Source organism: Salvia hispanica, chromosome 2 (genome assembly GCF_029641045.1).
Source record: "Salvia hispanica isolate PSC_SH4W2 chromosome 2, Shi_PSC_v1, whole genome shotgun sequence".
In the NCBI taxonomy this organism is placed as follows: domain Eukaryota; kingdom Viridiplantae; phylum Streptophyta; class Magnoliopsida; order Lamiales; family Lamiaceae; genus Salvia; species Salvia hispanica.
Genome location: NC_142693.1, coordinates 35,353,673 through 35,381,211, shown reverse-complemented (window position 1 = coordinate 35,381,211; position 27,539 = coordinate 35,353,673). Strand labels below are relative to the sequence as shown.

General features: G+C 32.9%; 1 protein-coding gene across 4 annotated transcripts; it reads right to left on the bottom strand.

Annotated features, from left to right (window-relative positions):
• Positions 1-20,962: 20,962 nt before the first annotated feature.
• LOC125211520 (uncharacterized) lies at positions 20,963-24,081 on the bottom strand. 4 transcript variants are annotated; one of them, XM_048111353.2, is made up of 5 exons: positions 23,599-24,078; positions 22,668-23,062; positions 22,366-22,576; positions 21,250-21,420; positions 21,103-21,161 (listed from the first exon to the last, which is right to left on the bottom strand). In XM_048111353.2, exons 1-5 carry the CDS (start codon positions 23,714-23,716, stop codon positions 21,118-21,120), a joined length of 939 nt encoding a protein of 312 aa, XP_047967310.1. In that variant the 5' UTR covers positions 23,717-24,078; the 3' UTR covers positions 21,103-21,117. The 4 variants fall into 4 exon arrangements, with proteins under 4 accessions (XP_088919779.1, XP_047967310.1, XP_047967318.2 ...); XM_089063653.1 differs by having other exon boundaries at positions 20,963-21,420; positions 23,599-24,081; XM_048111361.2 differs by lacking the exons at positions 21,103-21,161; positions 21,250-21,420 and adding an exon at positions 21,982-22,282 and having other exon boundaries at positions 23,599-24,076.
• Positions 24,082-27,539: the final 3,458 nt, after the last annotated feature.

Here is a 27,539-nt window from a genome sequence, read left to right as displayed (position 1 = left end):
TAATTTTATTTATTAATTTTCTTAATTAAAAATATAATCCATGTGGCATTATTTCAACCACTAGATCTTCTAATATAATGGCTAAAATTTAGTCTTAGTTTGAGATTGCTAATTAGTTAGCAATTGATCATTCCAGGGGTATATTAGGGTCCTTCAAAGCTTTTTGGTGTTAATGTAACAACCCCTTATTCAATTAAAGAATTAATCGAACAAGAAATGTCACTTCGGATCAATTTATTATTTTAAAAGATATGGTAAAAGTATTTTTATTCAGATTTGCAAACATATAGTAAAAATAATAGTTAAAAGAAATATTCGAGTATTCACTTGATAAAAAAACAATCTTAACATGCCACAAATTAACAATTTAGGAGACTTAGTTAGAAAACTAGGGACTTGACCCTTCAGCACTTGCACATATGACCAGGTAAGTTTAAAACTCGATCTGCAATAACAAATCTAGGAGAGTGTGAGCCTCATAAGCCTAGTAGAGCATTAATGCATTATAACAAGATTTTCAAAATAAAATAAACATACTGCTAGCCATATATATAGTTTATAGATTTCAAATTTTCTTTACCCTTCAGTAGTTTACTTATTTGATATATAATTATTTTTACATACCTAGTCGATAACGAAATTATCATCCATGCATTCAGACTTTCCAAAACTTATAGCAGAATTCAACTTAGTGTTCACTAATAATAACTTCATATGCAATGTCAATTTACGTCAGCAAACTGCCAACACTAAGTATCAATACTTCACAAAATCATAAATAACCAAATTTGTTCTCACATACAAGATATCGAGATATATCAGAGTTATACACAGATTTCACACAATCACATATCATATACATAATCACATATACTACTTTATGCATCAATTATATTTTCTAATACAATTCCACAAACATTATTACATATTTGTCTCGAGTGTGCTTAGAGACGAACACAAGTACTGGGACTGAGCATATAATACCCATTGTGAGGCCTAATCAAATTCTCCACTCACACCATATATAATACAGTATTTCCTCCAATCACACTATATATCGTATGACATTCCTCCTATCATACCAAATATCATATCTCATTTCCTCCCATCACACCATATATCGTATGACATTCCTCCAATCACACCAAATATCATATCTCATTTCCTCCCATCACACCGTTTCACATAGCATTTCCTCCGGTTGCATCATAACACATATATGAGCATATTCATTGCTCATCCACTTAATCATCATAATCAACATAGATCTACATCAATTCAGAATTCATGTTTCTCAATTATTACCTTATACTCATATTCATTACAATCGTACCCCAGAGTTCTTTCATAAAATACATAAATTACCCCCGCATATCAACCATAATCTACTTTACATACATCACCCAATAACATACTACTCCCTCCATCCCGCTTAAGATGACATGTTTTCCTTTTTAGTTTGTCCCAACTAAGATGACACATTTCCTTTTTTGGTAACTTTCTCTCTCCAATTAATACAATCAACCACTTTTTCTCACTCTTATTAAAATATTCATCTTTCTTTATCTATCTACTTTAATACTTACACCCACTTTTTCTCACTCTTATTAAAATATTCATCTTTCTTTATCTATCTACTTTAATACTTACACCCACCTTCTCTCTCTCCAATTAAACACTTTAACCAATAACTCCTAAAATCTCGTGCCGGCTAAGCAATATGTCATCTTAGCCGGGACAGAGGGAGTATAAATTAGTCAAGTCATAACCGGATACTCAATTTCATAATTAACGCTCAATATTCACACACAATCATATTATTTACACGTAATTGCATCAGCGGGCATATTATTATAAAATTTGTTTATATAAGCATAACCATTTCTTTAAGTAAGAGAAATGAGTATTAATGCTGGATACCCTACCTCGTAACGTACAAAAGCTTTGATTTGTTGTTTCCTTCAGTCACGCGCCATTTTCCTTCCTTCAATTATTATTTGTTGTTGTTTATCTTAATTTCATATGCTTTGAGATTGAGGGTGTTGAACTTTGTGCTTCAAATCTCACATCCATGGCAGCTGGAAAAGGAGGATGGAGGTAAATCACATGGGATAGAAGAGATCAGCGGCGCAGCAACGTCGCGTCGGAGAGGTAATCACGACGATGGTTTTACGTGATGGAGAGAGTCGAGTGAATTTGGTGAGGATGCTATATCTCTGGGTGTGTGAGAGAGAGACATCAATTCCTATGTGCTTTTAATCGGTGGGTTGAAAGATAAACTTATTCATAGCTACAAATCTAGAAGGCTCCACACTATTCTTTTCTTTTCTCCATTTATTTTTCTTGTATTTTCATTTACTTTTTATTTCTTGATTATTCATTATTATATACTCCATACTTTTGTTTACAAATATTTGGGTGTTACAACTCTCCCACCCTTAAGAAATTTCGTCCTCGAAATTTTCATAAGAATCGATGCGAGACAATTTCGCTTTTGACTCTGATCTCTTAAGGTAATCTCCATATCTCGTTCCTACAGAAAGACTCCATAGTCTAATGCACATCATTGAAATCAACATAACAAGTAACTATTCAATATAGTCCATAGTTTATCCATGTTCGACTTTCCATTCTTCTTTTGCAAAAACTATTATTATTATTTTTTTTAACCTCACAAGAAAACACTAATTAATAAACATGGTGCAAACATCATAATTACTTTGTGTCAGACACTCCAAGTTGACGAACAAGTACAACAGCCACGTGAATTTTCACGAAGAAAGACGAAAGTACTTAACACTTTCAGGAAACATTGTCAAATACTCCATCCGTCCCACATTTGTAGTAACATTTAGTTATGGCACGGGTTTTAAGGAATTGATGGAGTGTATAATTAATGAAGTGAGAGGTGAAGTGTGTAATAAATGAAGTGTGTTGGTGGAGTGAGATGATGGAGTGTTGTAATAAATGAAGTGAGATGATGGAGTGTGTAATTAAGTGAGTTGGTGGGTCCCCTTTTTGACTTTTTGGTTTGTTATTTTTGTTTTGATTTATTTTAATGTAGATAATGACATTTGGGTGTAATTTTAGTGAATAATGGGGTAAAATTTTATGTGCAAATATGGTAAATTCTAAATGTTATACAAATGTGGGACGAACTTTTATGGCAAAATGTTACTACAAATTTGGGACGGAGGGAGTACTAGTTTGGTTCGATTATATCAAATTTTACCATCAACGACGGTTACAAATGAAATACAAGAAGCAAATCAAGCAAGAGAGAATTGAATGGTAGTTTTAAATAGATAAATTTCAAAATGCACCAGCAAAGCAAGATGGAAACAATAAAACCGTATGAATATTGTCCATGGACCCACAAGTTTTAAAGATAGTCAATGGAGGCATATTCCTGAAGGGCAAAATTAAGCATAAAATATTCCAGTAGGCCATTAATTTACAACAAAACCCAAATATCCTTTCAGCAATTTACAACTATTCACATAAATGCCCAATATCATATTTTTTTCTCTAATTTCATACTAAATTAATCATTAGCATATATCAACAAACATATCTTATATCACAACCTTATTACACAAGAACGCGTATAAACAGAGTCACAAACATTATCGCATATAAAAACACATATAGCGATCACCGACTTCTAGTTATATCATCGCATTATTTATCTCATATCAACACTCATTTCCAACAAACTCCAACATAGCATATCAAAAACTTATTGCGACGTATTGTTGAATCACATTATTGAAGTGAATCTCATTTCTTTCAATATCCTCACCAACACATATCCAACCGACAAATAACACATCATGATCGCACATTACATCGCCAATAAACACATCATATTCGATATGCAATAACATAGTTTGTATAAAGCTTAAACACATATACCAAATCATGTCATATAATTATTCTATCACATTATTCATTTAATTCTACATAGATCTTGTAACACCCCCTACGGCCCTACCTGATGATCGATTAGAAGATTAATTTGATAAAATAGGGTAATTAAGTTTCAAAATTCATTTGTCAATATTGCGAAACTTAAAAGAACATAAAATTCTCGGACGACAAATCATACCAAACATACTAACATTATTTACAACATAGCATAAGTAATCAATTATAAAATTTCAACCCAACATACTACAACTAAGACAAAAGTATATTTTTATGGAAAAAACAACAACGCTGATCAATGACCCAACTGGAAATGCACACTGACAACAAAGCGAAGGAACATCTTAAAAAAATTCAAATCCTATATAAGGTAGCGCACATACCTTTTAATCATAATGTTCCAACAAAATACTTGGCACATTAAATTAATCCATTTAATTATTCTTTAACCATTTATGTTATTTACCAATCCTCTAACACTTACCATATTTGCATTATTAATTCATGGTACCAAATAAATAACACTTCTTCTCATATATATAGCACATGCCCATCAATCCAACAACACATCTTTATCTTTATAACCACAATATATCCAATGAGTCAAAACAAAACAACCACAACTATTAAAAGAATCTCAGCATCATCAACTATTCACATAAGCACCTTTGGCTCCATAATTAGGCTCGCTATTACCACTCAAATTACAAACAATGCATCAATTCACACCAGATCAATTTATTGCGCTTACTAAAGTATAACATCAACCCACACATACATCAATAAGTCACATCCTCATGCTTTACAACAAAATGAGCGCACAAACAATAATATGCCCCCGTGCGAGGCCCGACAGGAATCATGTAATTTTCCACCACACGTGGACCAATCAAATAAGCTGCAACATGGCGCACCCATAAACACATATACCACATGGACTTATAGCTCATGGGAAATTCATCATCATGTATCATGAACCGCATGTCCTTATAGCTCATGGGGCAATTTATCACAACATATCACGAATCACCTTCATTTAAGCATACATATTGATCATATTACATTTAACATGCATATAGCTCAACCTCGAGCGCACACACATCTCGTCTCTGGCGTACATATCCAAATCATACCCCAATATAAGCAACTCATATGCCCACATTTTATTTTTCACATATAGCCCCTTAACAGGGCACCCATTACCCATAAGGGGTTACATACTTTTTTTTTTTTTTTTAATATATACTCCATTCATAAAATCACATTACTTATATGATTGGAAAACATCACATTGCGCCTATCAGCTATCGAACGATTCACACAATTCGTATATTTTTATTTAGTAGCTACATAGATCGTATAATTTTCCGTTCAATCTTTGGTATAATTTCTTCTCACTAGAACATATTTCTTATCGGCCTCTCAAAAACTCATTGTACCTGACTCGTAAAGTTTCTTTTCCAACAAGAACACTATCAAGATTCGAGTAATCTAGGTGGCAAGTCCCATATAACCGCTTTCTAGATCACAAGGGAAATTTTTATCGCGTACTTTGGTAGATTTAGACTTTATACTACATCAAATCCTCGTTTCACAAACTTCTATACTAATATATTTTGGTTGTAGATATCGAATACGACTCTGAATCCTATGTGGCATGTTAGTAAAAACAATTTAGACCAAAATGGAGTCTAGGAACGCCTAAACCTAGGCTCTGATACCAAACTTGTAACAACCCCTTATTCAATTAAAGAATTAATCGAACAAGAAATATCACTTCAGATCAATTTATTATTTTAAAAGATATGGTAAAAGTATTTTTATTCAGATTTGCAAACATATAGTAAAAATAATAGTTAAATGAAATATTCGAGTATTCACTTGATAAAAAAAACAATCTTAACATGCCACAAATTAACAATTTAGGAGACTTAGTTAGAAAACTAGGGACTTGACCCTTCAGCACTTGCACATATGACCAGGTAAGTTTAAAACTCGATCTGCAAAAAAAAATCTAGGAGAGTGTGAGCTTCATAAGCCTAGTAGAGCATTAATGCATTATAACAAGATTTTCAAAATAAAATAAACATACTGCTAGCCACATATATAGTTTATAGATTTCAAATTTTCTTTACCCTTTAGTAGTTTACTTATTTGATATATAATTATTTTTACATACCTAGTCGATAACGAAATTATCATCCATGCATTCAGACTTTTCAAAACTTATAGCAGAATTCAACTTAGTGTTCACTAGTTGATGGGGTTTGGTGCCCCTTGCACAGCGGAAGACTTGTACAAAACAAATAAATCAGATACGGATCTATTTGACCGATTATGCAATTAATCAATTCACATGTTAAACAGATAATTGCATGCTAGAACGCAAATAATTCATGCTCAAAGAAAGTAAATCCTAAAACATGAATACTACGGTTTAGAGTTACCGATTTGATTCTCCAAAGAATCGTCGAATGCCCACGCCTTCTCCACGATGATCTTTAGTACTAGACCACGGATCTTCTCTTTGGTTTCCGAACTGTATCTCGATATCAGGGTGGGCTGATCTTATCAAAATACTAGGACTCGAATAAAGAAGACAGAACTTTTTCACGGGGGAGGAGCTGAAAAACTCACGAAGGAGAATAATAATGAAAAAATCGTCCCTTACTCTATTAAGGAGTAGACGTGATTTTCATAAATACTCAATCTTAGTTATGTCTTATTTATTCTCCTATTTATATTAAGTTCCTTTTGTGCCCAGACAGGGATCTATGGAAGGTTTTGGATATGGGCTCCCCGAATTAGCTTTTTACTAATTAAATTGAACCTACAATTTAATAAAAGCTTATATTGGAATATTACGAGCCGCCACTACAGAAGTAATATTGAACTCTCCCCATCCAAATCCGAAATTACAAGTTATTCGGGTTTCCACTTTGTTTATTATTTATTTCTCGCGCTTAAGATATAAATGTTCATTAATTAATTAATGTCTGATATGGACTTAATTAATTAACATCTTATTAATTCCAAGAGTGGACTTAGCAAGAAACACTTAATTATTATTCATAGAGCGATAAAACTCCAACTGGCCAGTTTTCTGAATAATAAAACCTTGTTCGAGCTCCTATTGAGGACATTATCAAACGAGACTCACCTCGCGCATGTTTCAACATAATAGCAATCCTAGCACCGCTAGATATTAATCACCACTACCCAATATATCAGGATTATTGGGTTGCGAAAAACCCGCACCATTTGATAAGTCAAAGTAGTGCATAATCATTACCGTATGCTCAATGCTAACATATGTAGATTAAGAAATAGTATTTTATCAAGACCTAGTCTTTCAGTAGATAGCATAAAGACACGTCTTGCTGTTAGATCCGTTCAGTGCTATACCACACTAATGTCATCTTATTTCAGTAAGGCTTAGAAATATGCGGACTGACATTTCAACCTTTCACGATAGGTAGTCTAAGCCTATCTAGGTTGTGAAATTCTTCTTTTTCTTTTGCAAAGCATTGCATAGATCTTACCGTATTACCTTAAAGTGGACGCCGCCCACAACCGGTTTACTAAGCAAAAGACTTAGACTTTGTTTGCTTCTTATGCATTTAAATGTTTGTAAAACATCTTATAAATGCACAAGTAAACACAATGTAATAATAATAGTGATTCAATTCGTGCGAGACTGCTCGAATAATACTGGATCGGGTTAAAAGTGGATTTTAGAGTTTTACGTATACAAGCAAGATTCTGTTCGCGCGAAACTTGCTCGAAGCATGCTTTTTAGTGTACCAAACCTAACAGATTTACCATTTAGTGATTGGAAAAATATTGAATTTTTGGATAAAATCAAATTTGCTGATATTTGAAATTGAGTTGTGTTTTTATGATTTACTCATATGCTTGTTGAACATTTGATTATTGTCGATTTTGCCATTTATTGATTGAAAAAATTGTTGAAATTGTGTTGGATGTGAGCTAGATTGGGGAATCAAGCTTAATCATAATGCACTCTAGGTGTTTGATGATATTCTCTAGTTGGGAATTACTAGTTGCTAAGAGTTAGATGCAAGATTTAGCTATCTCCCTTTTTTAATGTCAAGTACATATATAATCTATGTCAACTACATATACAATTCATGTCAACTACACACATATAATGTCAACTACATATACAATTGATATCAATTACACTCATATAATGTCAACAACATATACAATACATGTCAACTATACACTTATAATGTCAACTATAAGTTGTTGACATGAATTATATAGCTCGTTGACATAATAACGTTTGATGTTGACATGAATTATATAGGTCGTTGACATAAATTATATGTAAAACGTGGTTCTTGACATAAAAAATATAGGTTGTTGACATGAAAATATTTGTTTTTAATTATTTGTAAAATGTTGATGTTGACATAATAGTTGAAATAAATAACGTTTGTTGTTGACATCGTAGTTGACATAATGTCTCAGTAGTTGACATTGCGCGAAAATGACAATTATGCCCCCAGTTGACAATTCATGTTTTTAAGGTTAATTACAATTAAAAATCATGTCAACTATATATACTAGTCATGTCAACAACTAATATAAATATGTCAACTATGGTGCACATCGTGTCAACGACACATATAAGTCATGCCAACTACGGTACATATCGTGTCTACTACACGTACAAGCCATGTCAACTATGTTACATACTATGTCAACTACACGCACAAGCCATGTCAACTACATATAGAAAACATGTCAACAACAATTATAAGCCACGTCAACAACAATCAAAGTTGTTTTTTAGTTGTTAACATATACTACAAGTTATTGACATTTTCTTATAAGTTGTTGATATTATTTTGCACTCTATTGACATCTATCACATGATTTTCTTTTTTTATTTTAAGATTTGTTTTATGAGTTGTAAACACTTTATACAAGTTGTTCACATTTGGTTATAAGTTGTTGACATTTCAATACAAGTTGGACTCAGGCTTGCTTCCATGCTCCTCGCCGATTAGGTCGTCCAGGCTGCCCCAGTCCTACCTGGAGGGATAATTACAATTACAATTCATGTTTTTAAGGTTAATTACAATTAAAAATCATGTCAACTATATATACTAGTCATGTCAGCAACTAATATAATTATGTAAACTATGATGCACATCATGTCAACGGCACATACAAGTCATGTCAACTACGGTACATATCGTGTCAACTACACGTACAAGCCATGTCAACTATTTTACACACTATCTCAACTACACGTACAAGCCATGTCAACAACAATCAGAGTTGTTTTTTAGTTGTTAACATATACTACAAGTTATTGACATTTTCTTATTAGTTGTTGATATTTGATTTTACTCTCTATTGACATCTATTGTATGATTTTCTTTTTTAATTTTAAGATTTGTTTTCTGAGTTGTACACACTTTATACAACCTGTTGACACTTGGTTATAAATTGTTGACATTTCAATATAAGTTGGAGTCAGGCTTGCTTCCGTGCTCCTCGCCGATGAGGTCGTCCAGGCTGCCCCAGTCCTGCCTGGAGGGTAATTACAATTACAATTCATGTTTTTTAGGTTAATTACAATTAAAAATCATGTCAACTATATATACTATCCATGTCAACAACTAATATAATTATGTCAACTATGATGCACATCGTGTCAACGGCACATACAAGTAATGTCAACTATGTTACATACTATGTCAACTACACATACAAGTCATGTCAACTACACATAGAAAACATGTCAACAACAATTATAAGTCATGTCAACTACATGTACAAGCCATGTCAACAACAATCAGAGTTGTTTTTTAGTTGTTAACATATACTACAAGTTATTGACATTTTCTTATTAGTTGTTGATATTTGATTTTGCTCTCTATTGACATCTATTGTATGATTTTCTTTTTTAATTTTAAGACTTATTTTCTGAGTTGTACACACTTTATACAAGTTTTTGCTTCCGTGCTCCTCGCCTATGAGGTCGTCCAGGCTGCCCCAGTCCTTCCGGGAAGGGTTATTACAATTACAATTCATGTTTTTTAGGTTAATTACAATTAAAAATCATGTCAACTATATATATACTAGCCATGTCAACAACTAATGTAATTATGTCAACTATGATGCACCCCGTGTCAACGGTACATACAAGTCATGTCAACTACACGTACAAGTCATGGCAACTATGTTACATACTATGTCAACTACAGGCACAAACCATGTCAACTACACATATAAAACATGTCAACAACAATTATAAGTCATGTCAACTACACATACAAGTCATGTCAACAACAATCAGAGTTGTTTTTTAGTTCTTAACATATACTACAAGTTATTGACATTTTCTTATTAGTTGGTGATATTTGATTTTGCTCTCTATTGACATTTATCGTATGATTTTATTTTTAATTATAATATTTGTTTTCCGAGTTGTTGTCACTTTATACAAGTTGTTGACATTTGGTTATAAGTTGTTGACATTTCAATATAATTTGTTGAAGTGATTAACATTTGATATAACTGCTAAGTTCAAAAGTCAGAATCCACAATAATAGTTTTAAAACACATCCAAAAAATAAGTTAACATCAAACATAAAAATAATTTTTTGTTCACTTCTTGTTTCTACGACTAAACAAGAAGTACAGGGAGTTGGCAGCCCAAGCTCAAAAGCCCAAATCTCACGCTTAATTGATTCACAATTTATTCCACAGACGGAACTCTTTCTTGCGAAGTTGGATGGGCGAATTGAAATGAGTAGTAACAAAGGTTGCGACCTCAGCTCCATCTCTGTTCTTCCACGGTTTGTTTCTCGCTTCTTCAACTCTAATTTTTAGAACGATTTTAAGATTTGGATGAAATCGATGCATATTTTTTTATGGAACTGCTAAAATCATCTGATTGCTTAGGATAATTTGCTTGCGGGTATTGGTCCTCAAATTTTTACTGATGACACTATTGGATCTTCATCAGTTGATAAAAATGATTCAATCAAGAACATATATGGTATAGTTGTACCTGAAGAAATAACTGCACATGCTCCAGATGTGGTTAGCAAAGGGAGGTGCAAGTGACAAGAAAAGCAGGATTAAGTCGAGCATAGAGAAAGCAATTGAAAAAGAAAGTAAACTTCATAGGCGTTGTGGAAAGTGTCATAAAGTGACTGATCATAATGCCAGAAGTTGTGGCAGAAAGTAGACATAATTGTTCATTTTTAACAATCAAGAGTTGTTTTTTAGTTGTTAACATATACTACAAGTTATTGGCATTTTCTTATTAGTTGTTAATATTTGATTTTGCTCACCATTGACATCTATTGTATGATTTTCTTTTTTAATTTTAAGATTTGCTTTTTGAGTTGTACACAGTTTATACAAGTTGTTGACATTTGGTTATAAGTTGTTGACATTTCAATACAAGTTGGACTCAGGTTTGCTTCCGTGCTCCTTCATGTTTTTAAGGTGCACATTCAACAACTTAAAAATCATGTCAACTATATATACTAGTCATGTCAACAGCTAATATAATTATGTCAACTATGATACACATCGTGTCAACGGCACATACAAGTCATGTCAACTACACGTACAAGCCATGTCTACTATTTTACACACTATGTCAACTACACGTACAAGCCATGTCAACAACAATCAGAGTTGTTTTTCAGTTGTTAACATATACTACAAGTTATTGACATTTTCTTATTAGTTGTTGATATTTGATTTTGCTCTCTATTGACATCTATTGTATGATTTTCTTTTTTTAATTTTAAGATTTGTTTTCTGAGTTGTACACAATTTATACAACATGTTGACACTTGGTTATAAATTGTTGACATTTCAATGCAAGTTGGAGTCAGGCTTGCTTTCGTGCTCCTCGCCGATGAGGTCGTCCAGGCTGCCCCAGTCCTGCCTGGAGGGTAATTACAATTACAATTCATGTTTTTTAGGTTAATTACAATTAAAAATCATGTCAACTTTATATACTAGCTATATAAACAACTAATATAATTATGTCAACTATGATGCGCATCGTGTCAACGGCACATACAAGTAATGTCAACTATGTTACATACTATGTCAACTACACATACAAGCCATGTCAACTATGTTACATACTATGTCAACTACACGTACAAACCATGTCAACTACACATAGAAAACATGTCAACAACAATTATAAGTCATGTCAACTACACGTACATGCCATGTCAACAACAATCATAGTTGTTTTTTAGTTCTTAACATATAGTACAAGTTATTGACATTTTCTTATTAGTTGTTGATGTTTGATTTTGCTCTCTATTGACATCTATTGTATGATTTTCTTTTTTAATTTTAAGATTTGTTTTCTGAGTTGTACACACTTTATACATGTAGCAGAGTTGCATATACAATCTATATCAATGGAAGATCGCGAGGAACTGAACGTTTGTCTTTAATAACTCTATCCATGTAGCAGAGCTGCATATACAATATATATCAATAACAATTACAATCTATATCAACTACACATACAAGTTATTTCAATAAGTAATGTAATGCAAAATGTAAAACATACCATAAGTAAGGGAAGTGGTCCAGCAAAGGCATTCTTCTCTATGATCGACCAATTTTGCTTTGCAAACTTGAGCACATATATTATATACGAACACCAATTGACTTTTCTCACATTATCCAGATCATCAATTATCTCTCAAATCTTAGATTTTATCATTCCACATGTTGATTGCTCAATCAATGTTGATTCTAGTAAAGACAAAGAACATTCTCTTGAATTTCCCACTCCTTGAAGATCTTCTAACATAATATATTCAACAACATTATGGTTAAGGTTCCTAGTTTCATACCACATTGTTTTGCTATCTCCCTCCTGAAAGGTGCATTACTTTTACACTTATCTTTGGAGTAAGTAATGTCACCTCTTGGAAATCCGTATACAAGCTCCACATCCTCTTCAGTGATAGTAATACTCTTCCCATTATTAAGGTTAATCTTGCACTCTTCTGCATCAAAACTCTTCAACAAAGAGAATGCCAATATGCTAGGAAGGGATTTAATTCTGAAATGTAGGACGCTCTCAAAACCCATTCCTTCACAGAATTAATATGTGCCTCATTCTGCTCATTGCATCAACAAAATACATCGGCTTTCTTTTCACTAGAAGCCGTTTACTTAAGTTATCATTTCCTTCGGTCTCTTCTTTAAACTCTGTTTGCTTGTCGTTGCGTCTTTTGCTTCTTGTCAGAAGCAATTAACTGTTCTGGGTCATTTCGTCTTTTGCTTTTTCTCTCAGAAACAATTAACTGTTTCGGGTCATTTCGTCTTTTGCTTCTTGTCTCAAAAGCAATTAAATCTATCTCTCTCTTTTCTGGTTTAAAATCAAGCATAACAATAATGTCAAAAATACAGTAATATCATATTAAATATAATTTCAAACAACCATACATTATGTCAACAATTATGTTCATTCCAAAGACATCCTAACAGCCATACATATGACAAGGGCAACCATACACGATGTTAACGATTATATAATAAGGGCGAGTACACATATAATTCAGACATCCTAACAACCATACATATAACAAGGGTAAGCATACCCAGTTGATATAAATATGACTATGTCAACAACTATTCAAACAAGCATACACTATGTCAACATTTATGTTCAGCCCAGAGACATCCTAACAGCCATACATATGATAAGTGCAACCATACACGATGTCAACAATTATATAATAAGGGCAAGTACACATATAATTCAGACATCCTAACAGCCATACATATAACAAGGGCAAGCATACCATGTTGACATAAATATGACTATGTCAACAACTATTCAAACAAGTATACAGTATGTCAACATTTATGTTCAGCCCAGATTTAACATCCCGACTTTTCCTCTCTTTTTATTTGAACTAGAAAGGACGTCGAATAGATAGCCAATTTTTTTTTTTAATCTTCATTTCTTTTCCTCGATTAAAAGAGTATTGAACGCTTAAGATCGATCAAGAGGAATCATAATATATGTTTAGTTTTGGCATAACACCAAAGTCTTGATTGTCAAAATTTTATAAAATGAATTTAAATTTCATAAGAATATATATAAAAGGATTTATCTCTAAAAGCCATTGTGGAACTAATTTATGAAGGAAAGTAGATATCCACTATTAGAAAACCCAAATCACTAAAATAATTCCTGGAGCCCAAAGTATCCAATTCCAAATTTCTTCATATCTATGATCTGTCATTGCATAATTGTTCCACCTCTTTCTCCTTGATTACTCTCCTCCAATTCAAGCCATGTAGCTCCTCCAGCTCCTGCTTGATCAGCTCTTCCACCTCCTACGTGATTCAGCTCATCCACCTCCTGCTTGATTACACTCCACCTCCTGTACACTAACTCACAACTATAATCCCATAAGTGTCCCAACAATTTATACATATCATTCGATTCCATGGTATTTTGTTGCTCGGTTGTCATTGCTAAAACTTACAATTGTTTCAGAAACCTAGAAAATTGATTTGTCTAAGAGATGAAATCGCCTTTTGATTTGCAGATGAAGGGTTAGGAAATAAAAAACAGTCAATTTTTGAATTCTTTAGAGTTGAAGATTTTTGAGAGAGTAGTTGGAAGAGAAATTGATTATAACTCTGCTTTTGAGAGAGTGTATTTTGAAATGAATTTCTTATCCGACAATTAATTTATTAGACAATAATAAGAAGTTAAGGCCTTGACTTTGCTTTTGAGGAAGGAAGTTTTATAAAAAAATTGAACTGCCATTTTTTTTTCGCCATTTTATTAGAGAAATGAATATTTGACATTTTAATACAAGTTATTGATATTTTATTTAGTTGTTGACATTTCTTACACTTTATTAACACTTTTTTATTTGTTTTAGACATTTGATTTGCTGTCTATTGACATGTATTTTATGACCATAATTCATGAACATGTGTCAATTAGGAGGAAAAAAAATTGTTTGTTTTAATTATAAGTATTTTTTTTAGTTGTTGACATTTTCTATGAAGGCTATTGACGAGTTGTTAACATTTTGTTTATAAGTTATTGACATTTGATAATCAAGCTATTGTCAAACTGTTGAGTTTTTTGCTATAATTTGATGAGTTTTGATATGCAAGCTATTGACATTTATTGTATGATAATGATGCTAGAACTTGTGCCAAATTAAAAAAATAAGGAAAAACAGTTGTATATTTTTTATTTAAAATGATTTTTTTTTAGTTGTTGACATTTCAATTCAAGTTATTGACATATTATTATAGACTGCATGGTTTAAAAATCAGTTGAGATAATTGTTTTACATATCCATCTAAAAAACATGATAACATCAAATATTTCAAACCACTTTTTGTTCAAATCAGAATAAAACAGTTGTTTACTTCTTGCTTCTACGGCTAAACAATTCATTGTACTTGTTCTGTAACGTAGGCAATCTTTGCTTGTTTGCATTCATCCAGATGTCAGCACCGTGTATAATATCCATACACTTCTTGTTGTTCTCCGATGTAAGCTTTGCTTCGCAATATCTTCCTCTGAGTATCTGTAGAATCCTTAAGCCAGGTGGAGAAAAGCCGACATCCCATTCCCTTCCTTTTCTGCCAAAGTAAGTTTCCATATGTCTCATCAAATATATACCACTGTCTTCTTTATTGGTGTTTGTTGCCCAATCCAAAGGAACAACTTTATGGAGACTTCTTTATATTTTCTGATAGCTCTGATATGTTCTTCTCTTTGAAGTATGCCTCAAACATATCTTTCTGCAAATATATAAAAAAAAAAAACTAAATTAAACTATATATACAAAGAATTTCAACAAGATGCACAAATTATGTCAACAAAATGTAAACATAATGTCAATTATATTGAAAAAGCATACCAGTATTCCAACATCAAGGCTATACTTTTCCAATGGATCCTTGTCTTTAGGTGGTTTGACACTATCTATTATCTCAATTTTGTTGATCTTCATCCAAAATACAACAAGGTAGTAATAGCCACTTGTAAAAAATGGGAAGAAGACCTATAATACATGAGATATAAAATTAGACAAAAGAATTTGACAACACCTGTCCAAATTTATGTTGGTGACATTGTGAGATCTTTGTACGAAAATAAATTTCTTACCAAATCAAATTTTCTCCAATCGAAATCTTGTATTCTTCCAGTCTCTTGATCAATTCGTGATATAAAGTTGTTCTTGGATTGTAATGGATTCCAATGAGGCCCCCGATTTGTTATATTCAAATACTGCATTTAACTTTTTTTGTTAGTGAAATCTGTCACTCAAAATAGTTTTTATATAAATTTAGATTACTCACGCATGGGGATGTTGTTAGAAACAGGCGTGGAGGAGACGTTTTTGCCCTTTCCTTTTCTCTGCAGTTCAGGTATACTGCCCATACATCAATTACACCTATACTGATTTCTGTATGGGTTTCAGAGATGAAAACACTCCTTTGCTTGCCCAAACAAAGCCATTAGTGTAGACACATGAATCACTGAAATGAAAGCGTGCAGACAACATTTAAACATCATTCATAAATTATGTCAATTGCATAGAAATATAAAAGTATTGTATAGATTATTCAAAGAATTAAATTATGCATACTCATTTGTTCCTTCAGTTTCTACTATGTAGTAGTACATATCTCCTTCATCTGGGTTCAGGGTTGTTTTCTTATGCACAGCTCGTATTTCAAATGGTGAGCGTAGCATCGGGCTAGGATGCATCTCTCTAGCTTCAGCCAGTGGAATATCAGAGATCGGAACAGGGTTCGGGTTCTGTTGTCAATGAATTTAATGTTACTTGCAATTACAAATCATGTCAACTATATTATACTAATCATGTCAATAACTAATATAATTATGTCAACTACGATACATATCGTGTCAACTGCATATACAAGTTATGTCAACTACTCTACACGCTTTGACAACTACACATACAAGCCATTTTAACAACTATTACAAGCAATGTCAACAACAATTCAGTCATTTTTTAAAAAATAATAAGGTTAATTTTACTTATTTTACCTGGTACACAGTCATTCTTCTCTCTGTGTTTTCAAGAGTTTTTTCTTTTTCCTCATGCATCTTCTCTTTCCCTTTATGTCCTTATTTTTGTATGTTCCATTCAGGAGGTGTGTCATCCAGTGTTTCAATACCCTCTCGCATCATATACTCAACAATTGAGCATGCAGCTGCATCCTCTTTCCTTCCTGAAAGTCCATATGTACAATTTGTAATTAATATTGAAACTCCATGCTATACCAAGTCAATTATATATTTATCTATGTCAACTACGATATCCACAATGTCAATAACTTATATAAAATTATATACAAAGCTTCTAGAGTTTAATATAATCATTATAAATTGTACCTGTTCATTTATGATATCAACAATGGTGTTTGTTACCTTGATTGCTTCTTCATTGTTGCTGATTTCACAGTCACTGCATGCTTTTGATAATATGTGCAAGACATTTTGTGTTCTTAACTCTATATCAACTTCAACTTCTGCTTGAATTTCCAAATCACTTCCCATGTTCTCAAATCCTATAAGTGATGCTTGAATATTGACATGTCCAGGAGATTCAGTTGTTGGTGATGCCCTATCAACTTCAACTTCTGCTTGAATTTCCAACTCACTGACCATGTTCTCAGATGCTAAAAGTGATGCTTGAGTGTTGACATGTCCAGGAGATTCAGTTGTTGGTGATGGCAGTATGTTGTCATGCTCTGAAGCATTGACTTCTTGTTGTTGGAGAGATGGGGATGTTGTCCGTGGAGATCCTAGTATGGTTGTCGAGATAGGAGAGTTTGATTCGTTATTACCATCACACATCATGTTCTCCTTACTTTATTCGTCTTCTTCAACAGTCTGTCTGACCTCTTCAGGATTACCAACTGGTGAGGTAGGTAAATTTTCTCTACTTTGTTCTACAGCCTGTTCAAAAATTAGTTCAACAATGTTACTTTCTAAACTGTAGGAGTAATCCAGTGTCAACTAAGAGAAACATATATCAATAAAATGATGTATTAATCTCAATATAAGCTGATTATGTGCTTACTTTATCAAAGAAATCTCCCAATCTGAAAGTTGGAAATTCATTCAAATCTTCAAGTGTTTCGTTTTCTTTTTCAGCATTTCGTATTGAGTCAAACATTGCTTTCCAGTTATCAACAGCAACATAGTTGTCTATATTAAATGACCAGGACAAATGTAGGAAAGTGTCACTCACAGATACAACCGGAGATTTTTGGCTTCCAATTGCCCTTCTAGCAATATCACAAACAAATCCGAATAAATCATTATTCTTGATCTGTGAAGAAACTTCTTTGAGGACTCTAACAAGATTGGTCCTGCCATCATTTATCTGATTGATGTATTTTACTACATTTGTCACCATATCTGATGGGAGTAGGTTCTGAGAAGAAGACCCAACTCCACTGTCATCTACATCAAGACTTTGTTCTTCATTCCCTTGTTGCTGCTCCTCATTACGAATGTATCTCTTCTTTATATGTCCTAAACCAAAAACTCCTGCACTGATCTCTTTATCTTCTCTAGCCTGAAGATGCTCACTTTTTCATCCTTTCATTAATGGAAATGTCCGAGGAACAGGACGCTTGTCTTGTGTAACTCTGTCTAAGTAGCAGAGCTGCATATGTTAAAATATGCATGTCAATTACTAGTGTGTAGTGTCAACTCAATACACAAGCCACTTAAATAACTAATACAACTTATGTCAACTATAGTACAAGCTATATCAACTACACATACAACCTAATGTAATCATGTTAATAATCTGTAATGCAAAATGTAAAACATACCATAAGGAAGGGAAGTGGTCCAGTAAAGGCATTCTTCTCTTGATCGACCAATTTTGCTTTGCAAATTTGAGCACAGATATTATATACGAACACCAATTAACATTTCTCACGTTATCCAGATCATCAATTATCTCTCCAATCTTAGATTTCACCATTCCACATGTTGATTGCTCAATCAATGTTGATTCTAGTAATACCAAGAACATTCTCTTGAACTGTCTTCCTCCTTGAAGATCTTTCAACATAACATATTCAACAGCGTTATGGTTCACGCTTCCTAGTTTCGTACCACATTGTTGTGCTATCTCCCTCATGAAAGTTGCATTACTTTTACACTTATCTCTGGAGTAAGTAATGTCACCTCTTGGAAATCTGTATACAAGCTCCACATCCTCTTCAGTGATATGAATTTTTTTCCCATTATAAAGCTTTATCTTGCACTTATTTTCTTCAAAAATTTTTAATAATGATAATGCTATTCTGTTAGGAATGTAATCAATTTTGAAATGTAGGACACTCTCAAAACCCAACTCCTTCACAGCATTAATCTGTTCCTCATTCAGTCTGCTTATTGCATCAACAAAATACATCGGTTTCCTTTTCACTAGAAGCCTTTGAGATAAATTTTCGGCAATATCAATCTGTTTTCCATCCTCTACACTTTTCTTTTGTTTTTTTTCAATAATAATTAACTCTTTCTGAGATACTGAGGTACTCCTTTTTCGCTTGGATGTTTTTCTGTTTTCTGGTTTAAAATCAAAGATAATAAATCTATATCAATTATACAAAGTATCATGACAATAACAAGTGTACTCTGTTGACAGCAAGTGCATGTATATTACTAAAATTATGTCAGTAGATATACCAAGCACAATTAACAGAATTTCAGGTATTAATTATGCTGATTAACAGGTATATCCCATATATAGTAAGAACAATTATCTTATTACTATTATGTCAATAGTTAAAATTTATAATGTCAATATAATTATATCAACAGCCATTCAAACAAGCATACACTATGTCAACAGTATATTATTATAGCTATGTCAATAGCCAGTGTATAAAATGTCAATAATCTTAAAAATTAAAATAAATCCTTAACTGGAAGGTGATGCTTGTTCTCTTCCGTTTTTTTCAGCAACATTATTCATTTCCATCTCTTCCGATTCTACCATCGCTAATCAACAAAAAAATTCAGCAGGAATTGAATTCATAAAAAACCAAATCCAGATGTATTTCACCAAAATTGAAGCAATATACTTAAAATTTGAATCAATTTCTTAACCTGAAGGAGTCGCTTCAACCACCACCGATTTGGAATGCCAATTCTTCTCGATCGCTGCTTCAGCAAATTCAGCTACAATCGGTGCTTCAGCCGATTCTCTTTGATTTTGCTCTTCGATCGTCATTGTAGAAAACTGTGTTTGAATGTATATGGTTTGAATTTTGAAGACCAACGAGATTTTGAAGGTGTTCGAATTGTATGAATTGTATGAAGATTCAACAGAGTTTTAGAGAGAGTTTTAAAAATTGGTTTGAAATACAATTTTATGTTTTACGCTATTTTATTAATGAAATTACAACTATACCCCCGTGTTGACATAATGTGGTATCTGTTGACATTTTGTTAATCTTGTGGATTAGTGGCCCATATTGCATCTCATTTCTCAATTTAGCTAAATAATCTCAACCTGACAGGACCCTATTAATACCGGTTTTTCGGTTTTTTTTAAATTTCAGTTTTTTCGGTTTTTGAAGTTCGGGTTTCAATTTTTTGGTTCGGTTCGATTTGGATTTTGAACTAAATTCGGTTTTTCGGGTTTGGTTCGGTTTTGGCAAAAAACCGAACCGAAACCCGAATGCCCATCCCGGATTGTGCATGTTGTACTCGAGAAGGGGAACAAATGAGCAGGGAAATTTAAAGTATAACTAAACAAAAACATGGAAACGTCAGTGCGCAACGAGTCATCGGAAAAACATGACTACATGTTTGACCACATGATTTGTAAATGCTAGTCATCAGAAAAACTTAAAAGGTCGATATGGTTATCATAAGGCATCAGTTCAATCTGCATTCCAAATTTCTTCATGTGAAGAATATAAGAGTTCCAAGATAGTACAAATGCTAGTATTCAAACCAATAAATATCTCAGAGCTTTTTCAAAGAAGCAATATGAGGTGGAGCTACAAGGCTCTTTCCCAATATCTCAATTTGCTCCAACTCTTTCATGTCCCATATTTGTACCGGTGCATAGGATGGATCTCGGCAATGTCTAATATTATCGTTACTCAAAAGTTGAAAAGTTTGGATATAGATAGTTGCAGGGAGTTCTCTGTTGCAAGTTAGGGAAATATACTTTAGTTGGATAGTGACTAAATTTGTATTGGGAAAGTATAGAAACGCGTAAGAGCATCTATTACTTTTAGCAACATAAAATTTTACAGCAATGGGGATTGGATATTGGTCTGATAATCCAAGCATCTTTGAGTTGGTTCCATGAAAACCAATGATAAGGAAATAGGTTCGTCTTGAGGCATTCTCTACTTCGTATATGTAGGTAGCTCTTCTGCATATCCTCGGACCTCGAGTGGCTGGATCAAGGAATGAACATCATTCTATGTTGTAACAAAATAGAGCAATTGTGTAATTGAGACAAACAAAAATATAAAGAGATACATATATACGTGGTTCACCAACGTTGTGTTGCCTACGTCCACCGGCAAGAACGGAGAACAAATTGTATTTAGATTATGTTTTTCAGATTACAAACTTATGTGCCCTACTTCTATATAAATAGGTACATGAGACGGGCTATACCCAATATGACAATTAGGATCCAAAACAGAAACATAGCATAGCGTCAGGCCCCATTTGACTAGCGGCAAACAGTACAGATTCAAGGCATACTAACATTCTCCAAATCAATGGAGACAATCTCTGGAATAGTTTCAGATTGAATATGTGATCGAAGGAGTGAAAAAAGTTGTAAGAGAAAGCACAGCTCCATAAACCGTCATTGTGTGTATGTTTCATTTTATTGGTTTCGTATTTTATTTCATGGAGTATCTTATTGTATTATCAATATGAATGTCAAGTCCTCTTCTGACTCAAACAAGCAATCAACATCATTCACATATTTTTCACTGAAGTAGTAACTAAAACATGATACTACATAGAACAACAAAAGCTTGAAACAAACCTATATCTTCACATAAAGCCATTTAGACATGGCCTGACTATTGACTGAGGGAGCCTGGATTTGTTACAACACTCACTTATTACTTACTACCAAATACTCAAAAGACTTATACATAAAGAGTCAAAAAGTTCGTAGACAAGAACTTAATACGACCAGAAATTGAAGGCGTGATCTTCGACAGAAAATCCATAGCCACAGGAAGTCGCGTGATGGTGACAATACACATCTTCGGTCTTAGGAAAGACAAAAGCACGCTGTAGCAATTCCTCGTTCAAGCAAACTTCTTCGTGAAGTGATAAAACAGACTTACTGTGATCAAAGTCATGAGAAGACTCACCTGATTCGACAAACAGAGAATGATGTCTCAACCGGGGACTGTCTTCATTGGCCGCATCACTTCTCGTTGAGCTTTGCTCGTCATTCGTAAAACCTTTATGCTCTTCATTGGCAGAAGTTGGCATTGCTTCTGATAGTTCCTTAGTGTACGATTCTCCTGAGCTCACGTGCTCCACATCTTGAGCCATCGCGTCGTGTGTGAGGTGAAGCACCTGGTAAGAATATAGCAACATCACAGATATGAGCATATGGAAAGCAAGAATAGCAATTGGAATCAATTTTTGAGAATGAGTTTCCCATTACCTCAGCTTTTAGCTTCTCATTTTCTTTAAGGAGGTAATCATAGTCCATTTTCAAGGTCTTGTAGCTTGAATGCAGCGTCTCGTATTCTGTTTCGAGATGCTTTGTCTTGCAACGAGCCCTGCGGTTCTGGAACCACACTGCAATCTGACGAGGCTGCAGACCAAGCTCGTTTGCCAGTTGAAGTTTCCTCTCTGGCTCGAGTTTGTTCTCAACGTCAAAACTTCTCTCGAGAAACTGGACTTGATGCACCGAGAGCCTCCTCTTCTTCTCCGGTTGGCTAAAATAGTCATCCAAGTATTCGTCCCCGTTCTCCTGCATCTCAAACGATTGATAGAACGAGTTTCCTGATCCGTTATCCCTGCCAACAGCTCCAAAACTCACCATCGCTCCCGGCCCTGCGAAAGAAGGAAATTCCACTCACACTATGAAATAAACATACATCAAATGCCAACAATAAAGAAAATACTATCTCAAACAGCTATAAAATGGTGATTTCATAGATATCTTGAATCGTTTCCAAGTGATGAATTGGTTTCACCAGATAAAGATATTCATCATCGACTTGGGCTTGCTCTGATATCATATTAGAAACTGGCTGTTCGCCGTGCCATAAGGGGGAGAATTATCCACACTTATATAGATAAGAAAAGATCATTGCCAAGTACATATGTGAGACAAATAGAGATTCTAAGTTTCTAACACATATTAAACCAAATCCAAAAAACAGAGTAACAGAAGATCAATTTAGTCTGTGTACAAAGTACAAACCACATGAATTACGTCCAAATATTAAGCAAAACAAACATACAAGCTAGGAACATAAATCCTTCAATAACAAGAATTCTGCTAAAACTAACACACAAATATATAAAAAATCGTATATTAACAGAACGCAACAAGAGTTTGGAGATGATGGGAAAAATTTACATACCAAGAAACGAATTTGAAGGAGCAGACGCAAACACAGAATCCAGAGGGCGAGCATGGCCGCAATATTTCATCAGATTGAGAGGAGCGCCGCCGCCGACAGATAAATCACGGCCACCCATTCAGACAAGAACAAAAAAACAAAGTTATAGACTACAGAATTCAAGAATCCGACATTTGCAGTGACAGATGTTGGTAAACAAAAACAAGGGGTAAAAGGGTTCAGAATTTGTGGCGGAAGAAGCTGGTGATGATGATGGCGGTGATATGGGAAGTGTGGGAACAGCGGTTGCTCATCTCTTTCGCGGAGTGGTTTTTGCTTGAGATAGTAACGCAGCTGGTGCAGAAGAACAAGTTTGGAAAAAAAAAAGAAAAGTGTGCGTAAAAGATTATTGGCTATTTGGGGATGCGAGAAGGCAGAGATAGCAGAGCAAGGGATATATGCTACTCCATTTTGGTGTTGTAGACTCAAACTAAAACCACTCGTGTACATCTGTGCATACAAAAATACTACTCCTAGCATAATTAAAACCCCGTCCGTACCAAAAGTATAAAATATTTTTTGTTTAGTCCATTTTTTGAAAAGTATGAAAATTTTAATTTTGAAATTTTTTTTCTCTAATAAGGCGGACTCATTCTCCACTAATAATACTTTTAAAGCTTTTTTTTTCTATCTCTATTACTTTTTTCAGTTATACATTAAAATCCGTGCTAAATCAAAAGTTCATACTTTTTTAGGACGGGGGCAGTAGTATTGAATCTTGTCATCATAATAGTATTTCCATCTCTCCCATTTAAGATTGACCACGTTCTTGAATAGTGGAATTTTAATATATACTAGTGTTAGCCCACGCGCTATGCGTGACATAAAATATTTTTGTTTTATTAATTAGATATTGTGAATAATTCAAATAAAATAAAAAATAACATCATTACATTAGATTAAAAATAAAATGTAATGGGTTATAGTCACAATATGTTAGATAATTATAAATATAAAATTAAATAAGTTTTAAATTAAATCAACATGGAAATATTTGTTAATTACAACACTTATATTGGTCTTTACAACAAAGAAAATTACCATCCTTAACACATACACACTTTAATACTAAAATACTATCAATATTCAATTGATATAAATATTTAATATACAGCTAAAAAAATATAATTAGGACAATGATATCACCATAAAAAGATAAAATAATGAACAACAAAACAAATAAAAAACACACATATATAAACATTAGAGCAATAAAATAAAAGTTAGTAAGTCATGAAAAATAGAGAAAAAAATATAGTAAAATACAAACAACATCTACTGCTGACTCTTCTTAAGTCTTATTTTTCTCCTTAATCTCTAAATTGATGATTTATATTTTCGTTGACTTTAGGTGTTTTTCTTTGCATGAAAATTATAGAAGTGACGAAGTTGACGACGAATGTGTAACGCTGTAGGTTCAAAATATTATAAATAGTCAAAAACTTATGTGATTTCTTTATTTGTAAAAAACAAAATATTGTAGCCTAGACAGAAAAATAAAACAAATTAACATGAAGAAAATACTAAGATATACTAAAATAGAATGATCTTCAAAATATGATTTAAAAGTGTTATTTCCCCTTTACCATCTTTTGCACAACTCTCTCTCCACTACCTCCGACTCACATCTTCGGCTCTCGTCTTTCACTCTCTCACATGACACCTGCTATGCCTCATTTACGGTTTCCACAATGATAGAACATGTATTTATAGACCAAGATCACCAACAATTTCTAAAACCTTTCAAATGCAACTATACATCACAAAAATGAAAGAACATTTGTCTAGCGAATAAATAGTAATTATCACAAATAATAATTTATGATATAAATAAAAAACGTTAGAAATCATTCTTATAATCATATCCAATTCATACTCTTAATTGATAATTATTAGCTTAATTTGGCATTTTAAAAAAGTCCAAGATATGGACTATTGTATAGAACCATTCATTAAATTGTGAGTAAATAATTGAAATTATTTTTGACTATTTATTTTAAAATGATGCATAATTAAATTATTAGATGCAAAATTAAGGTAATTTAATGCCACACTCTAATAGGAGGTTACATCATTTGATCCAATTCCAAAAGAATATTATTTTACTACCAAATGAAATGAATTAAAAGTAATCAATGGGAATAATCATTGTAACTGTTACATTAAAATTTTCCACAACTAAATTTATTTAATCAAAATTTATTTTAAATTATTACATTTATATTCCTTGCACAAAATAGTCATTCAAAACCTCCCACAAAACTCGTCTTTTATACATGTATAGATTTCAAATTTTAAATGCTTAGTAAACTTATGTACTCTCTCCGTCCTAACTAAGTTAAGTCGTATCCCTCTTTGAAATATTCCAATTAAGTTAAGTCATTTTTTTTGACAAAAAACAAAATAAGTGTGAAAAAAAGGGGTCATAATAACCACAGGAGTAATATTTTTTATGTATGGACCAAAATGAAAAATTATAATTTCAATTTTAGATGGAGATAATATCAAATTATTTGATAGATCCACGACGGGTCAATCCAAACCCGTCATTCTCGGATTCGATTATTCTAAGGTAGTGCTATTGTTGGCAACGAACAAATTTATAAGTTAGAGGGTGAGTTAGAAATTAGAGAATTGGTGGAGTCCTCAAAAGAACAATTAGAAGCGTAGTGAATGTTATGGTTTTGACAAACAGACGAAGAAAACAAATCAATCTCTATCATTGTGGAGGCATTTTAGGCTTTGTTTGTGTTTAGTTAATTGGCAACTGATCCAATTGCATTATGTCACTGTCAATATCATTATCAGTGTTAGCATAGTATACTGAGTCACTCAATTCAGATTATTCAGTAATCACACATGATTACACGTAAGATATGTACTCGAATACTTTATAGAAATACATATTGTATTCTCCATTGCGATTAAGATGTGATATTTGTTTGGCACCACTAGATTATAAAAGCTACTGTTATTCATTTGTTCCTATCTATTTTTTGGTCTGTTTCATCGAATATGATTGCTTTTTTTTTAAAAAAATATCATCATCTCTATTTTATTTTATTTATAAATTTATTCTTCTTCATTTTTGTAAACAATATTATACTACTTTATAAAATCTCATATTTTCCAAAAGGAAGTATTTTATTTGAAACGAAAGGAGTATTATTTAGTATATTTAAATAAAGAAATTATTATTAAATGTGTTAACTCAAGAGAAAGAAAAATATAATAATAGTATTAATAAAGATTGAAAATATATAATTGAGTATATTAGTAATAGTTATCTAAAAAAATTGGAAGTATGATAATATTGAGATTGATTAGAAAAGAAAGTTAGACATGAATTATGGTACGAAGGGATTCTTCCACAAAGAATTTTTTATTTTCGAAATAGTACTTTTTTTCCTATAATTTCATGAATTTCCACCTATAAATACTACTCCTATATACTGAATTCCTTCTTGCATTGCATAAGTTTCAATAATTATACTTAAGAAACTCCCTGACCATGAATCTAGCACATTTTATTGTTCAGGCAACAGACGACAGCATGACCTTGCCATGTTTATTATACGCAAATAACTAGTATTAGATTTTTTTTTTATATGTGAACTTCATAAAGAATTAAAGAATCTCAATGATGAAATTGGTTGTAAAAAAAGTTAAATTTAAAAAGAAAATGGTTTATCAACGCAGTGCGGAGCTGTGGTGACCTTGAGATAATGGGTTCAAACTTGTGTTTCTCTGCAAACCCAATCTAGCATGATTAGTCGAATTCCGCTAAAGGCGGTGTTGGAAATCAAACCAAAAAAAGAAAAAGGTTTCGTCATATACTAACTTAAATTTAGAATCACAAACGTCTCTGATTTATGTGTCGTGATGAGTCGATTATCACATCC

Excerpts from the sequence above, each read along its gene's own strand:
- LOC125211520 (XM_089063653.1), bottom strand. The coding sequence starts at position 23,716 with ATGGGTGGCCGTGATTTATCTGTCGGCGGCGGCGCTCCTCTCAATCTG. Across the intron at positions 23,063-23,598 it reads TCCTTCAAATTCGTTTCTTG|GGCCGGGAGCGATGGTGAGT; the intron begins GTATGTAAATTT and ends CTTCTTTCGCAG. Across the intron at positions 22,577-22,667 it reads ATGAGAAGCTAAAAGCTGAG|GTGCTTCACCTCACACACGA; the intron begins GTAATGGGAAAC and ends TATTCTTACCAG.